The 17,659-nt window shown below is 39.9% G+C and overlaps 1 protein-coding gene across 3 annotated transcripts in view; it reads left to right on the top strand.

Moving 5' to 3' along the window:
• Positions 1-17,659, top strand: part of Kiaa0319l (KIAA0319-like ortholog) — a 111,300-nt gene that overhangs the window by 11,873 nt on the left and 81,768 nt on the right. Inside the window, exon 2 of one of the 3 annotated variants that reach the window (XM_005395145.2) lies at positions 1,735-1,824. The exons of the other annotated variants lie outside the window; for them this stretch is intronic. Within the exon in view, the coding sequence (XP_005395202.1) occupies positions 1,794-1,824 (31 nt within the window). The 5' untranslated portion in view covers positions 1,735-1,793. The remainder of the gene's footprint in view (positions 1-1,734; positions 1,825-17,659) is intronic. 3 annotated transcript variants of the gene reach the window in all.

The raw sequence follows: 17,659 nt of genomic DNA, 5'->3' as shown, positions 1-17,659 counted from the left end.
GTGCAATTTGGTTTTTGTTCATGAACTCTGCCTACGCCTATGTCTTCAAGGTTTTTACCTACTTTCTCTTCCAATAGACTTAGTGTTTCTGGTTTAACATTGAGATCTGTGAACCATTTTGACTTGAGTTTGGTGCATGGTGATAGGCTTGGGTCTATTTTCAATCTTTGGCAGGTTGCAAGCCAATTTTTCCAGCACCATTTATTAAAGAGGCTATTGTTCTTCCAGTGAGTTTGTTTGGGTCCTTTATCAAAGATTAGGTGGCTGAGTGTGTTTTTGTTAGTGGCTGTTTCTTCCAGTCTGTTCCATTGATCCTCAGGTGTGTTTTTTAGCCAGTACCAGGTTGATTTTATTACAATCAGCTGAAATCTTTTTAGGGAGACAGTCTACACATTTTCTTGATTATGGCAGAGAGGCATTGCAGAGGAAAAGGTTTATGGCAAGTAGAAGACAGCAAAAGCAACAAGGAAGGGAGAAGACAAATATCTTTCTGTTCCTTGTGTCGTATCCAGGCTTGTGGGATTACGGCAATGCCAAAGCAACCAGTGGGCTGATTTAGTAATCACCTACTCTTAATCCTACACCCTAGTCCTAGCATTGTGCCATGTATCAGTCACACACTCTAGATCCATCCATCTCTGCTAAAGCCCCACGTATGGCTGCACGAGGCTTTGGGTGGGACATCTAGACACAAGCCATAACATCCAGCAGTGGTGAACCTTTTAGAGCTTTCAGTGATACAAACAAGCCTGCTGCGGCACACATACCACAGGTTCACCACCATTGGTCTAGCCCTTAACCACAGACTGGCCGGAGACCCGCCCACACTGGACTTCTGGATCCCTTCTCTTTACATCTCCTTACTGTCCAGTGTATCACCTCTCAAATTCTAGCCAAATGTAGATCTCCGCTTCCTGGGCTCAGTGAGACCCTGTTGTTCTGCTTAGATTCTGCTGTTGTGTGCTACAGCTGGAAATTTGTCCCTTAACAGAGAATTGGGCAGTTGTGGGGATCACTTGGTGCTTTCCTTATTTCAGAATTGCAGTTTTGCTTGCCTGTTATCTACTGACTAAAAACAATATTTTATATTCAGCCTCCCCCAACACCTCTTTCCCAGTGCTGGGGATTGAATACTCAGGGCCTTGTGCATGTGCTAGGCAAGCATTATATCACTGAGCTACATCTCCAGCCCTTTCATATTTTTATTTTGAGACAGAGTCTTGCTAAGTTGCCCAGAGTGTCCTCAAACTTGTTCTGTCTCAGCCTCTTGAGTAGCTGGGATTTGAAGAGCACACCACCATACAAGTTTAATTGTTTATGGCAGCATAGTGAGTCTGCTGTACTCATAGTGAGTACTAGTTACTCTACCATGGCTCAGAGCAGAAGGCTACTATGATTACTTGTTTATCTATGATTACTTGTTTATGTGTCTGTATGCTCTACAAAACTGCTTTACTCAGAGTTACATCCCTGGCATCTAGAACCTAGTAAGCATCCATGAAGTTTTGTTAAAGATAATGCTGGAAATAACACTACCAGGGAATGCATATGTTAGGGAGAATTGTTCTTTTCTGCTCTGTTGTTCAATCTCAGTCTATCAAATGGACACTTCAATCCAGGAGGGAACAGTATTTGCAAGGTAACTCTTGTTCTTCACTTTTTCTCTGACTCATTTTGTGAATAGTAGAGTGGTTTTTTTGATTGATGAGATTAGAAGATAATTCTTTCCTACAGAGTGACCAGTCTTGAGGATTACATGTGTTTTTGCCTGCCATGCTCCAGCTGATCTGCCCATGCCAGGACAACCTGCATTTGCCCAGTTGGGTAAGTTTGATCTGGTACAGTATAGGAAAGCATAAAAAGACCCATTTGTGAATTACCTGTTTCTGCCATTTTTCCAGTCACCCTTATTGTGTATTATAAAAATGATTTTTTTCCTTGGTACTGGGGATTGAACCCAAGGCCTTTGCACTGAGATACACCCCCAGGACTTTTCATTTATTTATTTTTAATTTAAAATTTATTTTGGGGGGATAGGGTCTTGCTAAGTTGATAAATTGCCCAGGCTGTGCTTGAATTTACAGTTTTCCTGCCTCAGCCTCCCTGAGTGCTGGAATTATAGGCATATACCATAATACCAAATAAAAATATTTTGATCTCTGTCTTCTCTCACTGCCATGTTGTATATTTTATTTTATTTTTGTTTGTTTGTTTGTTTTTCTCCGGTACCGGGAACTGAACTCACGACCTTGCGCTTGCCAGGCAGGTGCTTTGCCGCTGAGCTAAATCCCCAGCCCCTTATTTTATTTTTTTGGTACTGGTAATTGAACTCAGGACCTTGAGCTTACCAGGCAGGCGCTTATGCCACTGAGCTATATCCCTGGCTCCAATGTTGTATATTTTAATAGTTTCAAACTTTCGCTATAAGAGATTACTACCTCAGTCCCCACAAAGCCTGCAGATAGGACAAAGGCAGCTCCTGGCCTGCCGAGGCATCTCTTCTTCAGTAGTCACTGTTCTCTTTTGTTCTCATTTCTGCTGCATTCAGGAGTCCCGGCTAAGTGTCCTTTGCAGATAGAAGGCATCTGTGGGACTTAATCTCACTTTTCTCCTTTCTTTGTCCTTACCCTTTGGTTGCACTTTGCAGGCTGTAGTTCCTCTATACCAGTCAGGTAAAGTGGTATCTTTTTCCTTTAAGACAATGATACATTCTGAGCTTGCGTTGGTCTTATCATCTGAGGAAAAACATTTTGGGGAGACTTTTTAGGTGGCATTATATCCCTGCTCTTCTTGTCTCTTCTGGGCACCTAATTGGTGGTAGATGACTAATGGAATATCTCTTACAGCAGTGCGCCTTCAGCAGGAACTTTCTCCTGCCAAACTGTCCTACATTCTTAACTACACTGCAGTACAGGAAGGTAATAAATTATTAATCCTAAGTCTTTCTCCTCAGATTGTAGGATAATGACTTGAGTGCATGGCAGCTGGGGGAGGGTAGAGTTTGGGGCTGTTAACACAACCTGTGCAAGGTTTTTGATTCTTAAATTCAGCTAGCATTGAGAAAGTCTATGAGATCTTGTTACATCACAATTTAATTGACGAAAGACCAATCAAAATCCCTAGTTAGCCTCTTCCCAAAGAAGTGAACTCATTGTCTGTTTCTTAAACACTCTTAAGTAATAAATAATCATCTGAAGTCCTTTTCTCTATTTTGGAAAACTATATTTTTTCTGTTAGAAAAACTGTGCAAACATAAACTTACTTTCTACTTGTGTGACCAAGTGAAGAGAGATGAGAAAATGACACAGTTGGCAGTAAACGCAACTCAAGTTAAGAACTGTTTTAAATTGACCCTTCTCAGGAATTCCTCAAGGGAGGAAATAATAAGACTGCAGAGGAGTTTATAAGAGCAAAACAACAATTGCAGAGCCAGAGCATAGCCTTTAGGCTTATTTTTGAGATTTCACAAAAATCTCAGTAATTGGAACAACTTCTAATTCAAGGCATTGTATGGAATTAGTGTGAGACATGGATCAAGAACTGTGTGCGGTTTGTGTTTGGACAGCTCTTCTCAGGTGAGCAGTATTGAAGTGTTTGAATAAAGGCCTTTGTGTGTGTGTGTATACTGGGGATTGAACCCAGGACCCTGAATATGCTAAGTTCTACCATTGAGCCACACCCTTAACCCCAAGGGCCTGGCTTTTGAACTTTCTTTCTGATTCTTCATCTAGGAACTTCTATAACAAAAGTTAGCCCATGTGGTTAAGATTCTGTAGCCATTTTTGAGTCTAGACATATTGGATAAGTTTCAAAGAAGTTGAGTTAGTCTTGCCCGTCAGCTAGAGGTCAGGAGCATGGAACCAGTGAGGGTTGAGATTTGGTTTCATTATGAATTGGGAAGTATTAGTACAACCCCCTTTTCTTCAGGTTCCTTGTCTATAAATAGAAATGGCAGTAGCTCTCACAGGATTTTTGTAAGGATTAAATAAAATATTCATGCAAAGAACTTAGCCTACTCCTAGATTCATAAGTAAAGTTCAACCAATATTAGCAGTAGTCCTTACAGTGTGATAACACAAAGTCCAGTCTGGTTAGTCTTGTCTAATTTCAGGCTGACCCAATGAGCAGCAGGTTTGAGTTTTCTGCTGGCTTTCTAAGTCTGTTTAGTTGGATCTGAGTCCGTACATTACTAAGAATAATGCAGGCAGCTGGCCTTTCTGCATTGTCAGAGAAAATAGGCCTCCATTCCATCGGCTTGACAAGCTTGACATTGACTGAAATCCATGATGGCATGGACTATATTGTATACTTTTCCTGGTTGTAGCATACCGCTAAGGAGGGTGACAAGCCATTTGTTTCTTCCACCCTCTAAGGAAGCTTTTCCTCTGGGGGAGGAGTCTATCTGTCAAGACACCACCTTGCCTTCTACCCTGGTTCATTTCCCCCAGCCCGTGAAGTGCTCACACTTGGCATGGCCTTGTGCCACAGCAGGTTGGCCCTGTCTTTTGGTTAAGATAGTGTTTTGGCTGGGGTTGATTTTGTGTCACATGTAACTTGCAGAATTAGTCCCTTCCTTCTTAAAAAGCATATTGGATTGTATACCTACTACTATAAGCATGAAAAATACAGTGGGGAGCAAAATAAATATAGTTTCTGATATAATAGAGCTTGTTGTCTATTGACACCTTTGCCATTGTTGGGGAACAGAAGTCCTCTTTCAGAGAAATGGTGTTATTGGTATTAAGAATCCCTCCAAAAAGTCTGAGGCCTCCCTAAGATCCCAAGGTAATGTAATAACAATGGAAATCCAGTTTTCCTTGCAGAATCCTAGAAATGTAGGAAACTAGGCAATTTGATGTCTCAAGCTGGTCTCAATAGAGTAGGCTTCTGCTAAGAATTATGTAGGTGTAGAAGTAAGCCCCTGTTCACAATAGGATATGCCACTAGCTTTCCTCCAGCCCATCTTATCTTTTACCTTTAGTTATCTGCATCCCTGAATAAACAGTGGGGGTAATTATCTCAAGATACAGGAAGAGGCTTTGCTTCTGACGTGGAAGTGGGTATGTTCTTGTGACTTCATGAATAGTAGATATATCCAGCCAGTCAGCACTTGAAGGCCCTTTTCTGCACCATTGTGCTCCTGTCTGTCTGGTATCATGTTTGCTGCTCAGGCCTCAGTTGAACAGTTCCAGTGCTTAGCATCAGGCAAGTACCAAATTATTTAAATCTTGAGTTTCTCTGATCACAGAGGGAAACCACAATACCCTAAGAAGGAATTATAGATGTCCCCGAATAATGAATTAACTGTCACAGGTATTGTCTAATGAGAAACAAAAGCAAAAGGAATGCTGGCTATTGCCTGTCTAGAATTCTACCCACTGTAGATTTTGCCTCTGAAGATGGGTCCCCAGAGTATCTCACCCCACGTCCCCTTTTTAAACTCTGCTAGCAGATGATAGGATTTTTAGGAATGCTCTCTTTCTTCCAACTGGCTTGATTCTAATCCAGCAGCACATTTGAGTTGCAAATAAATGTGCGCTCATGAATTCTCTCACTTTTAGGTAATAAAGGGAATGACTAGTATTAACAGCCCTGTGAAGGGGGGTTTACACTTTTGCAATCTTAATTTCATATTCAGGTTTACAATTTTAAGAGAACTGCCATCCTTCTGGTAAGAAATGGCTGTTCTGATTTATTATTATTATTATTATTATTATTATTTACATAGCTCAGTGTTTATTGTCTGTACCTGAGATCAACTTGAGTCAGCTAGAGACTTATGGAAGTAAGCTGGCTAGAGTGAATGAGTCTTAATCAGAATAAATGAAACAACCTCGCAGAGAGCAGCTGAAAAGCCATATTCTGTTTCAGAAAGTTGAGCAATCTGCATCCTGCTGGGTCAGCCTGTGGCATCCGACCTGAAGCGAAATAGCCGCAGGCATATGTTGAAGCCGTGCCAAGCCTCCCTTCTACCTGTGCACTGTGCCTCATCAGTTTCTACCTGCTTGGCTTCAAGATTGCTCTCAGCTGTGCTCCCCAGAGTGCACTTATAAACTGCGTTCTGACATTTCTCACAATGTACTTTTCAAATAACAGGGTGAATTTTAATATTATACCTTCTGCAAAAGGTTAAAGGGGAGGGTTTGGCCTGTAAGCTCAGGTAACCAGACCTCAAACAGGATTATTTGGTGAGGGTGGTTAAGGCAGGAGCAGAAATTTCCTGGCCTGTCCCTGGAGACTTTCTCTGAGAAGCATACCCTCTTTTCCTTTCCCAAGTTGTTTTGATTGAGCTGTTTCATCTCCATTCTTTGATATTTCATGTGGGGGTTGTCACCTTGGCAGCATGGCCGCCTCTGTCAGTGGGGAAGAAGTGAGAGAGAGTGAGAGCCCTTTGTGTGGCAAGCGTTTTCCTGTGTGCCTATGAGAGTGTGTGTGTGAGACAGACACCGACACACGTTTGGGTATCCTGATTACCCCGCTTAGAATTAACGTCGCTTTTGAATCAGCCAAGAAACATTGCCATTTTCCAGATGAAGATATGAAAAGGCCAGTTTCTCCGTGGTTAGAGAGTATCTATAGTAGATAATTTGGTAGTCAGGACCTTGACCAGTTTGCCCAAAGTTTTATTTCTGTTGCTGGAATGTGTAAATTAGGATCCACTTGAAAATAACATATAAGAGAAAGATCTATGTATCCAAATACATGTCATAAAAATGAACTCTGTTGGAAACAACATGTCCGCAGTAAATAAGACATAAATGTTAATACCGGATTCTCGGAATGTCATACCTGCATTAGGGTGATGAATTGGGATATGCTTTTTTAATATTTGTCATTCCTGGCCCTTTTTAAGTGTTGTCTCACAATCAGAGACTTAAAATACGCTAACTGCATTTTAGTACTTTCTCTGGGATACTTAATTCAAATAATTATTGATTTGAATATATAAATATCATAAATATAAATACATAGGTGTATATATATAAATATCTAGGTGTTCTGTATGTACTATAAACACATGCATTCAGATACATTCAGGTCAACAAATACCGTACCAGGCTGACTCAAACCCAGTTCCTGCCATCAAAGAGTTCACAGTATGGAGATAGAAGTAGATGTAGAACATAAAGAAGTGTGGTAAATTCCAAGATGTGCTATGGAACACAAAGAATGGGGCAGAGAAAAGCTGAACCCTGTTCTATAGCAGGCTGATGAGACGCAGGATATTCTGATTCCTTTGAACCTTCTCCCAGATTCATCTGAAGTGGTTTTAACTTGCAGAGCTCTTTTTACTTCTTTATCTCAGAGGGAAGGATTGAGGAAAGAGAAAATGTACAGCTCTGCAACGTCTAGAGAGTAAGATCCCTGAGAAAATTATTTCTGTGCAGATACAGATTGGCTTTGACTTAGTTTGAATAAACTGGCTCTCAAAAATTCTCAGAATACTAACTACTCACACAGTTTCCCTTTCATTTACACACAGATGAGAAAGCATCTGTAGCTCTGCATTTTATTTTCTATAAGCAAGAGTGGTTTGAGATATTTCAGCTTCTGAAGCTTGGTTGTATTGAGTCTTCACATGTCCCAGTTCAGCCCACTGCAGAGGTTTTCTTTTTTTTTTTTTAATTTTAAAAAAAAATTATGACACTTACATAATGCTTCAAAAAGAGAAACGTTCAATGGGTAAATTGACATAAACTTTTTCTCTGTTGGCCATATCTGCTGAAACAACACTTCATGGCTAGCTGTATTCTTTCTTATTTCCTTTCAAGCTTACTGTTTTTTTTTTTAAATTTACATATCACTGCTGCAGCCTTCTAAATGACCTTTTCTTTTGAAACAAGAAAACAAACCAGCAAAGAAGAAGGAAAAAAAAAGTGAAGAAGAAGGAGAGGAGAAAGGAAAAAAATAAACCTTCCCCCAAACAAAACAGTGCTCTGATTCAAGGTTCTTTGTGTGGGTTTTGAAAGGAGGCTGATGTGATTGTAGCGAATGCAAATAATTTATCAACCCTTAATAACTGCAGTCAGATGGCAATCAACTGCAGGTTCTTAACAATACCATCTACAAGTGGGCTATAGGGAATTGCTAGATTCACGACATCATATCTGGTGCTTTTCTTTTAGAAAAAACAGGTTTTTTTCTTTTAGAACCACTTTTCTGTACAGACTGAAGTTTATCTGTTATCATTTGCTACCTGTGCTTTTGAAGTACAAAGACAGTATTTCAATGAGAGGTGTGGGCTCCCTTCATGCTGTGGCTTGGAGGCGTGCTCTCCGTGCTGACAGCATTCTCTAGAGTCTTTTAGTCATAAGGTGGTGGGAGAAAAAGCGAAGCAGGATTCTGAGTACATCATATGCAGCAATGTAACCCCCTAGTTACAGGGTTTTTTGTTTTTTTTTTTTCTAAAGTGCATGTTTTAATCATTTGCCTTCAATCTCCTTTTAAATATTATAAAGCACTGGATGACTGGATCGTTTTTTGAACAGTTGACTTTATGGTAGGAGAACCATTTTCAGCTACACCATGATGTGATTGATACTTGGTTGTAAAAAATGGCTTTGGGCTAAGCCTTGACACATAAGTCTTTTGAAATGTGATAACAACTGTGTCCAATGAATGCCAATTTTATCTTTATTAACTGAAGTATCAGGCCGAAAGTAAGGATAATAGTCATGTAATAGAATGGTTTCCAGATTTTCACCTAGGTGACCAGAACCTTGGAGGTGTTTTTTCTTTTCCTTCTCATTGTCACTTAGGAGAAGGGCAGCCGAGTGGATCTGGTGTCAGCAGTGCTAGATGGCTGTTTGCCTAGGGAAACTGGCAAGCTCTGCCCCACTGTTACTTGTTCAAAAATTTCCATGGTGAAAGCCTCTCTCACTTTGAAGTGAAGTGGAGTGGTTTGAAATAGGTGGTTCTGGGAACAGAACTTGGTTGGTCCTTTCATGAGGAATGATTGCCTTGTGATTTCAAAGGGTTTTCTAGTGCAAGCTGTAGGCAGGAATGGCTGTTTCCTGCCTCTTGCATTACTCACTGACCTCTTCACGCACTTAGCTTTTCTTCAGTTTCTCTCTGCACATCTCCCACCATACTTCCCATTCAGTGCTCTCTTCAATTTAATTTCAAAAGCTCTAATTTCTTAGTGAAGTGAGAACTTGCATTTGTCTCTTGCCTCATCCTTCCTTCAGCCAAGGAAATTAATTAACATTAAGGATTTGACTCAAATGACTAAAACTCAAATGATTTTATACTGGAGCTGACATTTTTTTCTGAAATTTTGTTAGCTTAAAAATAAATTTATAAGTGTAAATATTGGATGAACTTTTAAAATTTACAAAAAATTCTTCAAATGCCTACTTTGTACCAAGCATCTTGCTGGGCCTACGGATGCAAAGATACAAGATACAACCCAGGCCTAAAGAGGGCAGAGTGTGTGAAGTAGAAAAATATGACCCCAACACAGAAAGGCTGCGACAGAGGTATGTGCAGAAGAGAGGGAGCTTGACTGAAGACTGCATTAGGGAAGTCTTTTTAGAAAACATGGTGGCTAAACTGCAAGTATAGCAACAATAAAATGATGGCCGCTTGGAGCTAGGGCTGTATAGTGCAGTGGTAGAGTGCTGGCCTACCATGTGCAAGGTCCTGAGTTTGATCCTCAGCACCACAAAAAGCAAACAAACAAAAGTAATGGCAGCTAATATTTACTGAGCCTTTATTATATACTACAATGTGGTGAGTATTTCATGTAGATTGTCTTATTTAATACCCTTAATGACCTGCTGAGTTAGGTACTGTACTGTATGATTCCTGTTTTGCATATGAAGAAACTAAAGAGTTTGGCCCAAGATGACCCACTCAGAAAGTGGCAGACTAGAGGTCCAAACACAGGCAGTTGCGTTTCAGGAGCCAAAGCCTTAATTGATCACAGATTTTTGGGATAGGTGAGAGACATTACTGAATAGTGGTATTTATGTGGATATAGAATTTCTTTGAAACAAATTTCAACTTAGTTTTCTTGGGTTCAGAATGAACATCACCTGGGGGACTAAAGGTATTTCCTCATTAAACCCCGCTTAAATGAGATTGGTTTTCATATTTCCTTTAGCCTGTGAAGTACAGTTATTTTGGATTAAGTATAGATTAAAAAGACCCCCTCGCCCTTTTTGCCTATAAATGTTTTCTAGGGAGGTTATGTGGTAGTTTTTTTCATTTTAGCAATTGCCATAAAGCCAGTACTTTCTAAGCTTCTTTAGTTCTTATAGGGGAGAACTTGCTCTTCTGAGTATTCTTGACTAGCCAAGACGAGATTTGTGATTGAGTCCTTGAAAGCTCGTTTCCCATCTAGCAGAACATCACAAGTTATTGGCAGCAGTAGCTGAGGTGTATCTGTTGAGTGGCTAGTTCCTGAGGAATTTATCTTTGATGAGAATGGCTTTTGGGAAAAAGGGAAACACTACAGTCAAGGAAAAGGAGCCAGAATATGGATACAAAGCCTAATAGTTCTTGTTAGCAGTTAGTTTAGTTTCAACAAATCACCTGCCCTGTAACGTTTAACAAACTGTGCTCTTAACAAAACTAGGCACACAGCAAAGGCGGTAAGTAGTAATTATTTCCTTTTCAAAGGACTGCTTTATGAGGCAGCTGCCACCTCTCAGTCCAACCTGTGTGCAATTGAAGGGAAACGTATTGGGCCTTTGAAAAAGGAGAGAGGGCAGTGGTTATTATCCTAGCCTTTTCCAAACTTCATAATCCCTGACTGTTCCCGTCAAAGGATTTAGTTACCCACTCTGCCTTGCCTTCTGAGTATGCTAACCCCTGCAGGAGAAAAATGGTATGGAGGGAACACTGAACCATTTTTGTATTTGTTTATCAGTGGGTGTGCAGGTGACAGACATGTTGACAGTCAGAGGGAAGGTGGAGGGTACCCCCTGAGGTAGTTGTTTTGAATATTCTGGTGAGTTGTTCTGAGGATTGACAGGGTGCCTGCTTATCCCAGCTTTATATGGCAGCCATCCTGGCTGAGACTCAGTGCTTCTGAGAAGATGCAGACTTTTTGATGATAGCTATGGGAAGACGGATGGTGTAGAGCCGTAGTTCGTTGGCTGCAACACCAAATGTAAGGCTTCTGTCTTACTAATTGATAATAGTTTGTTACAAGATTATCAAAGGAAAACTTTGAATTCTCGACAATATTCTAAAATTGTGAGGTTTCTGGGCCAGGGATATAACTCAGTGGTACAAGCACCTGCCTGGCAAGTGCAAAGTCCTGAGTTCGATTCCTGGTATCCCCCCGAAAAAAAACAAACAAAAAAAAACCCCACCAAAGACAGAATTGTGAGATTTCTATAGAATTTTATCATCACTGAATATTAAAATTAAGTTCACATTTCACTTATAAAATATCCTAACTATGCAGAAAACCCCTACCCAAGAGAAGAATTTATTAATTACCCTTTATTTTTTTCTTTTTAAAGATAGCACTGGTGAATGAGTCCCTCTACTCCCATTTCCACTGTGACACTCCTTTCACTGGGATGCAATGGGGTGAATGTGGTTGGATTCCTGGCCACCTTAGTAGTGTGGGCTCTAGGATAGTGGGTGTCCTGTCTCTGCTCCCTGTGTGGGTGCTGGCCAGCGCAGTTTCCAAGTTTGCTGGTGAAGTCGCTGCTTACCTGAGAGTTAAGAACGCCAGGGGCAACAACACTGTCCACAGATATTTCCAGAATTGTTCACAGCTTTCTAAAGGTATTTAATGAATTTCCTTCTGGCAGTAATTCACATATTCTGCAGACTTTTTCACGCTGCTGCATGAAATTTTGAAACCTGGTCTAGATTCTGTGCCAGATTTATTAGAATTCTGTCTTTTGAGAGGTAGCAATGTAAATAACTATTGCTAGTTTCAGAGCCTCATGTTTGGGCGATCCTCCAGAGAATACATAGGGAGTCTCTGTCTTCTCCGCTTTGCTTCTCCACTTAAGAAAGGAAATGATTGGCTTAGCCCATTGTTCTCACGTTGGATAAGCAACTGAGTTCTGCATGTTCCCAAAAGGTTTTTAGTATAAGGTTCTACCAACTCTAAGCCCTTTTTTGTAAGGAGTTAGTATTGCCTTTGCCTGGGCCCTGGGAGCAGAGCCAGGCTATGGCAGCGTGGGCAGGGAGAGGAGCTAATCTAAAATTGGAGTTCATTTTCATCTTACCTTTTATCCAAGTTACTTCTAGAATCCAATATTGACGCTACCAGTGCTTTCCTGCTTCCTCCTCTCATGAACTCTGTTTCCCAAGAGTAGCAACAATGAACATTGAATCTTGGAGAGGATAAATTTATTCTTCAAAGGTTAAATTTCTAGTAAATATTGGCCCTAGAACTAAAACTAGAATCAATGTCTTGTAACTGTTTAAGATGGCTAACTATCTTTTAACCATCTATGAGGAAGACGTGTGATCCAGTGAAGGAAGAACTGTTTCTCTTTCTGTGTTTTTATTACTGAACACCCAATGGAGCAACAGGAAATAATATTTAATAAAAATAATTCAGTTGGAGTCCCACTACCTGAACATGTGAGCTGAGAATCTTTTCCTTTTTTGGGAAGCTTTGAGATTAATGTGCTTAGTAACATTATAGCTAGCGAACCTCCCCCAGGCCTCATATTTCTTTTATTCCTAGTTACTGTCAGAAATATAAATGATTCTGATCATCTGGCCTCTCCCAGGTTCTGTTCCTTTGAGAGGAGACAAAAGATTCAATTGTCAGGTAAGACTCACTTGAATCAGGGATCTTACTCATTACTAAGCTCCTGTAATTTTAAGAATACAGCAGTCAAGAGAACAGTGAGGTGCAGAGTCTGGGACATTCTGTATGACTCCCCAGGTTCTTCCCTCCCTCGCTGAACATGTTCACTGTGGTGCATAGTAATGGGTTTGGTTTCCAGCAGACAATTTTAAGTCACACCCGAAAGCGTGGACAATACAGCCCGGCGTGGTGGTGGGTATCTGTAATCCCAGCGCTTGGGAGGCTGAGACAGGAGGATTGCTGCAGGTTCAAGGCCAGTCTGGGCTACCTAGTGAGTTCAAGGCCAGCCTGAGCTATATAGTGAGACCCTGTCTCTAAAAAAAAAAAAAAAAAAAAAAACCAAAAAACCAAAAGAAGCATGATTATGAACCCTGCACCTTTGATATTGAGTATTAAACCCTAGGCCTTCACACTGAGATACATCCCCAGTCCTTTTAGTTTTTGAGACAGGGTCTCACTAAGCCAATACATACTTTCTGCATGGCTTTAAATTGAGATACTCCTGCCTCAGCTTCCCAGCACACTGTCATTACAGGCATGTGCTACCACGCCCAGCTGACCTTTCTCTTTTATACTCAGATTATTGTATAGTTTACCTGTCATTTTTCAGGGAGGTATGGAAGCAAAGGGAGGCCTGCTAGTACAAACCAATCTTAAAGTGTTGTCCCTAAACCCCAGTTTTTATGTCTTCTCTCAAAGGTCTGGATTTTCCCAATCAGGAAATAGAATTTTTCGTTCTCTTCTTTTTGACTTTGAAATCCTCGTAAGGCCCCTCGACCATTCTCCCCTAGTCTAAATCTGTTTCCTCCCCATTTGGCTGGGTAAGACATTCCTCATGATTTGTCTCAGAGTTTTTGCCATTTTGTATTAAGGGTGAGTAGGCCGCCATCCTGTCATCAGTTCCTTAGACTTTTTTCATCCTCTTCTTTTTCATGCCTTAACCATTGTGATTTGTGTGAGTCTGATTTGACATCCCTGTATAGCTTTGTGCTTTTTTGAGTCACTGGCATTTACTATTACTCCCTTCCCAAGTTTTTTTTTTTTTTTTAATATCTTGTTTTTGGTTTTTAAGATAGTGTCTCACTATGTACTTCAAGTTGGCCTTGAGCTCATTATGTAGCCCAGGCTGGCCTTGAACTAGCAGCCATCCTTCTGTCTCAGCTTCCCGGGTACGGAGATCACAGGTGTGCACTACCACACCGGCCCCCTTCCAGCTTTTATTTATTTAATGAAATGGGGAATAAGAATAGTTCCTGGGAGGCTGGAGGGGTCCCCCCTTTCAGCTTTTAGACTGTGACAAGAATCCATTGAATTAATAAACCTCATTTGTTGTCAGACTTGTTAGTTAAGACATTAGCTAGAAGGGGCGGAGACTTGGAGAAATACTTTTTGCCCTCCAGCCTGCAGAGGATGGCCCTTCCTTCTCACATATCCCCGGAGCTGCTGAGTTCAGAAGCAGGGTTGATGTCCTGATCACTCTCACTGTCAGTTTTGAATATTATTCCTCCAATTCTGTGTAAAATCTTAGGCTCTTTGAGGTTTGTGTCACTTTCTGCCCACATTACTCACCTACCAGTGACTGTATTCACGTCTCTCATTCGGTGTAGCATGCGGGTCTCTTTCTTGTTGATGTCCGGCCGTCAGCTGGAGGGTTCTGCCAGCGTTCTGTTTGTTTTTTGTGCTGCGTGTTTGCAGTACACAGTAACTACACTCCTTATGGGGAGTTGGTGCTTGTACGTAACACGTTGTAGTTCTGCTTCTCATCCCCTTCCTCTCCCCTCCACTCTCCTTCCACCATCTCACAGTCCGCTTCCCTTTTGTGAAAGATCTCACTCCCTATTTCCTGTTATCTTTTATTTTGCTCTTCAATTTGTTTATATTTTGGGTTTCTCATATAAGAGAGATCAAATGATATTTAAGTTTGTATGTCTGATTTATTTCACTTAATAGGTTTCAAGGTGTACCCATTTCTTAAAGATGACTCAAGTTTATTCTTTATGGCAGAGTAGTACTCCATTGTGTATAAATACCACATTTCTTTATCTGTTCATCTGTTAATGGACATTTAGGCAGCTTGCAAGATTTATATAGGGTGAGTTGTGCTGCTATAAACATGGGTATGCATATATCACTGTACTATGATGTCTCTAACCCTTTCAGGAAGATAATTAAGATGGATTAGCTGGGCCAAATGGAATTTGTAGTTTTAGTTTTTTGAGGAATCTTTATACTTATTTGCATAGTAGCTGTATTAGTTTACATTCCCACTTACAATATAGAAGGGTTTCTTTTCCCCCACAGCTTCACTAGTATTTGTTATCATTTGATTTTTTTTTTTTTTTTTTTTTTTGAGACAGGGTTTCACTAGGTACTCAGGCTAGCCTTGAACTCACAGCAATCTTCCTGCCTCACCCCCCCCAAGTACCAGGATTACAGGCATGTCATCATGTCCTGCTTTTGATTTCTTGATGATGGCCCATTCTTTGGGGAGTATAATGCAATTTCAGTGTTTTAATTTGCATTTCTTTAATAGCCAGAGGTGTTGAACATTTTTTCTTATATTTACTGGCCATTTGTACTTGTTCTTCTGGGAAGCATCTATTCATTTCAGTTGCCCATTTTTGATTGGGTCTTTTATTTTTTTGAGTGTCTAGTTCTTTATATATTCTAAGTATTAGTCCTCTGTCTGAGGAATAGCTGGCAGAACTTTTCTGCCATTCTCTAGGTTGTCTCTTCACTCTGTTGGTTGTTTTCTTTGCTGTGCAGAAACTTTTTAATTCTATGTGATCTCATTTGTTAATTCTTGGTGTTATTTTTTTTGTGTGTAATTGGGGTTGTATTCAGAAAGTCCTTGCGTCTACTTATGTCTACCTATGTCTTCAAGAGTTTTACCTATTTTACCTTCCAGCAGATTGTGTTTCTGTTTTAGTATTTAGATTTATGATCGATTTTTATTTTATTTAGTACATGGTAAGAGGTATAGGTTTAAATTCAATCCTCTACATTCAGATAAGTCAGTTTTCCCAGCACCCATTTGTTAAGGAGCTAGCTTTCTTTCTTTCTTTCTTTCTTTTTCTTTTCTTTTCTTTTTTTTTTTTTTGATACTGGGAATCAAACTCAGGACCTTGCACTTGCCAAGCAAGGCACTGTGCCGCTGAGCTATATCCCTGGTGAGGCTAGCTTTCATTCAGTGTGTGTTTTTGGCCTTTTTGTCAAAGATCAGATAGCTGAATGTACCCTGGGTTGTTTCTGCATCTTTTGTTCTGTTCCATGGACCTACATGTCTGTTTTTGTGCCAGTTTTTATCATTACCGCTTTGTAATATAACTTGAAATCTGGGATTCTGATGCCTCCTGATTTGATCTTGTTTTCCAGAGTTGCTTTTGCTCTTCTGGATCTTTTCTGGTTCCATATGAATTTTAGTACTATTTTCTGTAGTTCTTTTTTTTTTTGGTTTTTCTCCGGTACCGGGAACCGAACTCACGACCTTGCGCTTGCGAGGCAGGCGTTTTTGCCGCTGAGCTAAATCCCCAGCCCCTATTTTCTGTAGTTCTGTGAGAAATGCTACTAGTATTTTGATTGAGATTGCATTAAATCTGTGTACCAGTTTTGCATTTTGACAGTCTTTGTTCTGCCTATTTGGGAAAAGGGATATGCTTTCATTTTTTGATGTCTTCTTTGATCTCCTTTTTCAGAGTACTGCAGTTTTTGTTGTAGACGTCTTTCACTTCCTTGATTAGTTTAATCCTAAGTGTTTAATTTTTTTGATGGTATTGTGAATGGTGTGGTATTCTTAATTTCTTTCTTGGTGAGTTTCTTATTGTTGTATAAGAATGCTATTGATTTTTGTGTGTTGATTTTGTATCCTGTGATATTACTGAATGTGGTTATTCTAGGAGTGTTTGGTGGGATTTTTTTGCCCTTTATGTAGAGGATCATGTCATCTGTGAATAATAATATGACTTTGTCCTTTCATATACATTCCCTTTTATTTCTTTCTTTTGCCTGATTTCTCTGGCTAATGTTTTGAGGGCTATATTAGAGAGTAGTGGTATAGTGGAGTCCTTGTCTTGTTCCTAATTTGAGAGGGAAATCTCAGTTTTTCTCCATTTATTTATTTATTTATTTATTTTAAAAATAAAAGGAGGAAAACATGAATGGGCAACCTTTTACAAAATAGCAAATGAACAGTCTAGACAATACAGAGTTACAAACAAAGTGGTAGGAAATCAATAATGCCTGTTGTATTACATATTGATATCTTCAAAGTGGTTTCTCATGAAAACAGTAGAGACATGCAATATTGAACAAACAAGGACTCATTGACAGTTTCTTTCAGCAAAGAAATAGAAGATAGTGGAACAGCTATGTTAACTATCCTGTGTATACATACATACAAAATTTCTCCTTCTTTCCCTTCTTTTTTCCCACATCCCAGTTGCCCTTTACCCTTGAGTGTTTTCCTGTCATTTCACAATGTCTATCATATCTCCAAGTTTAAATTAACTCTTTCAGGTTTTACACTAGTGAAACAATGCAGTGCTTGCACATGCATTTCTGATTTATTTCACTTATGAGTATGGTCTCTAGTTGTGACCATTTACCTATAAAAGCCTCAAGTTTATCTTTCTTTACAGCTGTGTAATATTCCATTATAGGAAAGTACCACGATTTTATTTTATTTTATTTTATTTTTGGTTTTTTTTTCTCCGGTACCGGGAACCGAACTCACTACCTTGCGCTTGCCAGGCAGGCGCTTTGCCACTGAGCTAAATCCCCAGCCCCAAGTACCACAATTTTCTTATCCAATCCTCGGTGGATGGACATTTGGGTTGCTTCCACAATTTAGCAATTACAAATTGTGCTGCT

The sequence above is a fragment of the Chinchilla lanigera genome, unplaced genomic scaffold, assembly GCF_000276665.1.
Source record: "Chinchilla lanigera isolate Chin_1 unplaced genomic scaffold, ChiLan1.0 scaffold00051, whole genome shotgun sequence".
Classification (NCBI taxonomy): Eukaryota; Metazoa; Chordata; class Mammalia; order Rodentia; family Chinchillidae; genus Chinchilla; species Chinchilla lanigera.
Note: the sequence above shows the minus strand (reverse complement) of the source record. Positions and strands in the feature narration are given on the sequence as shown.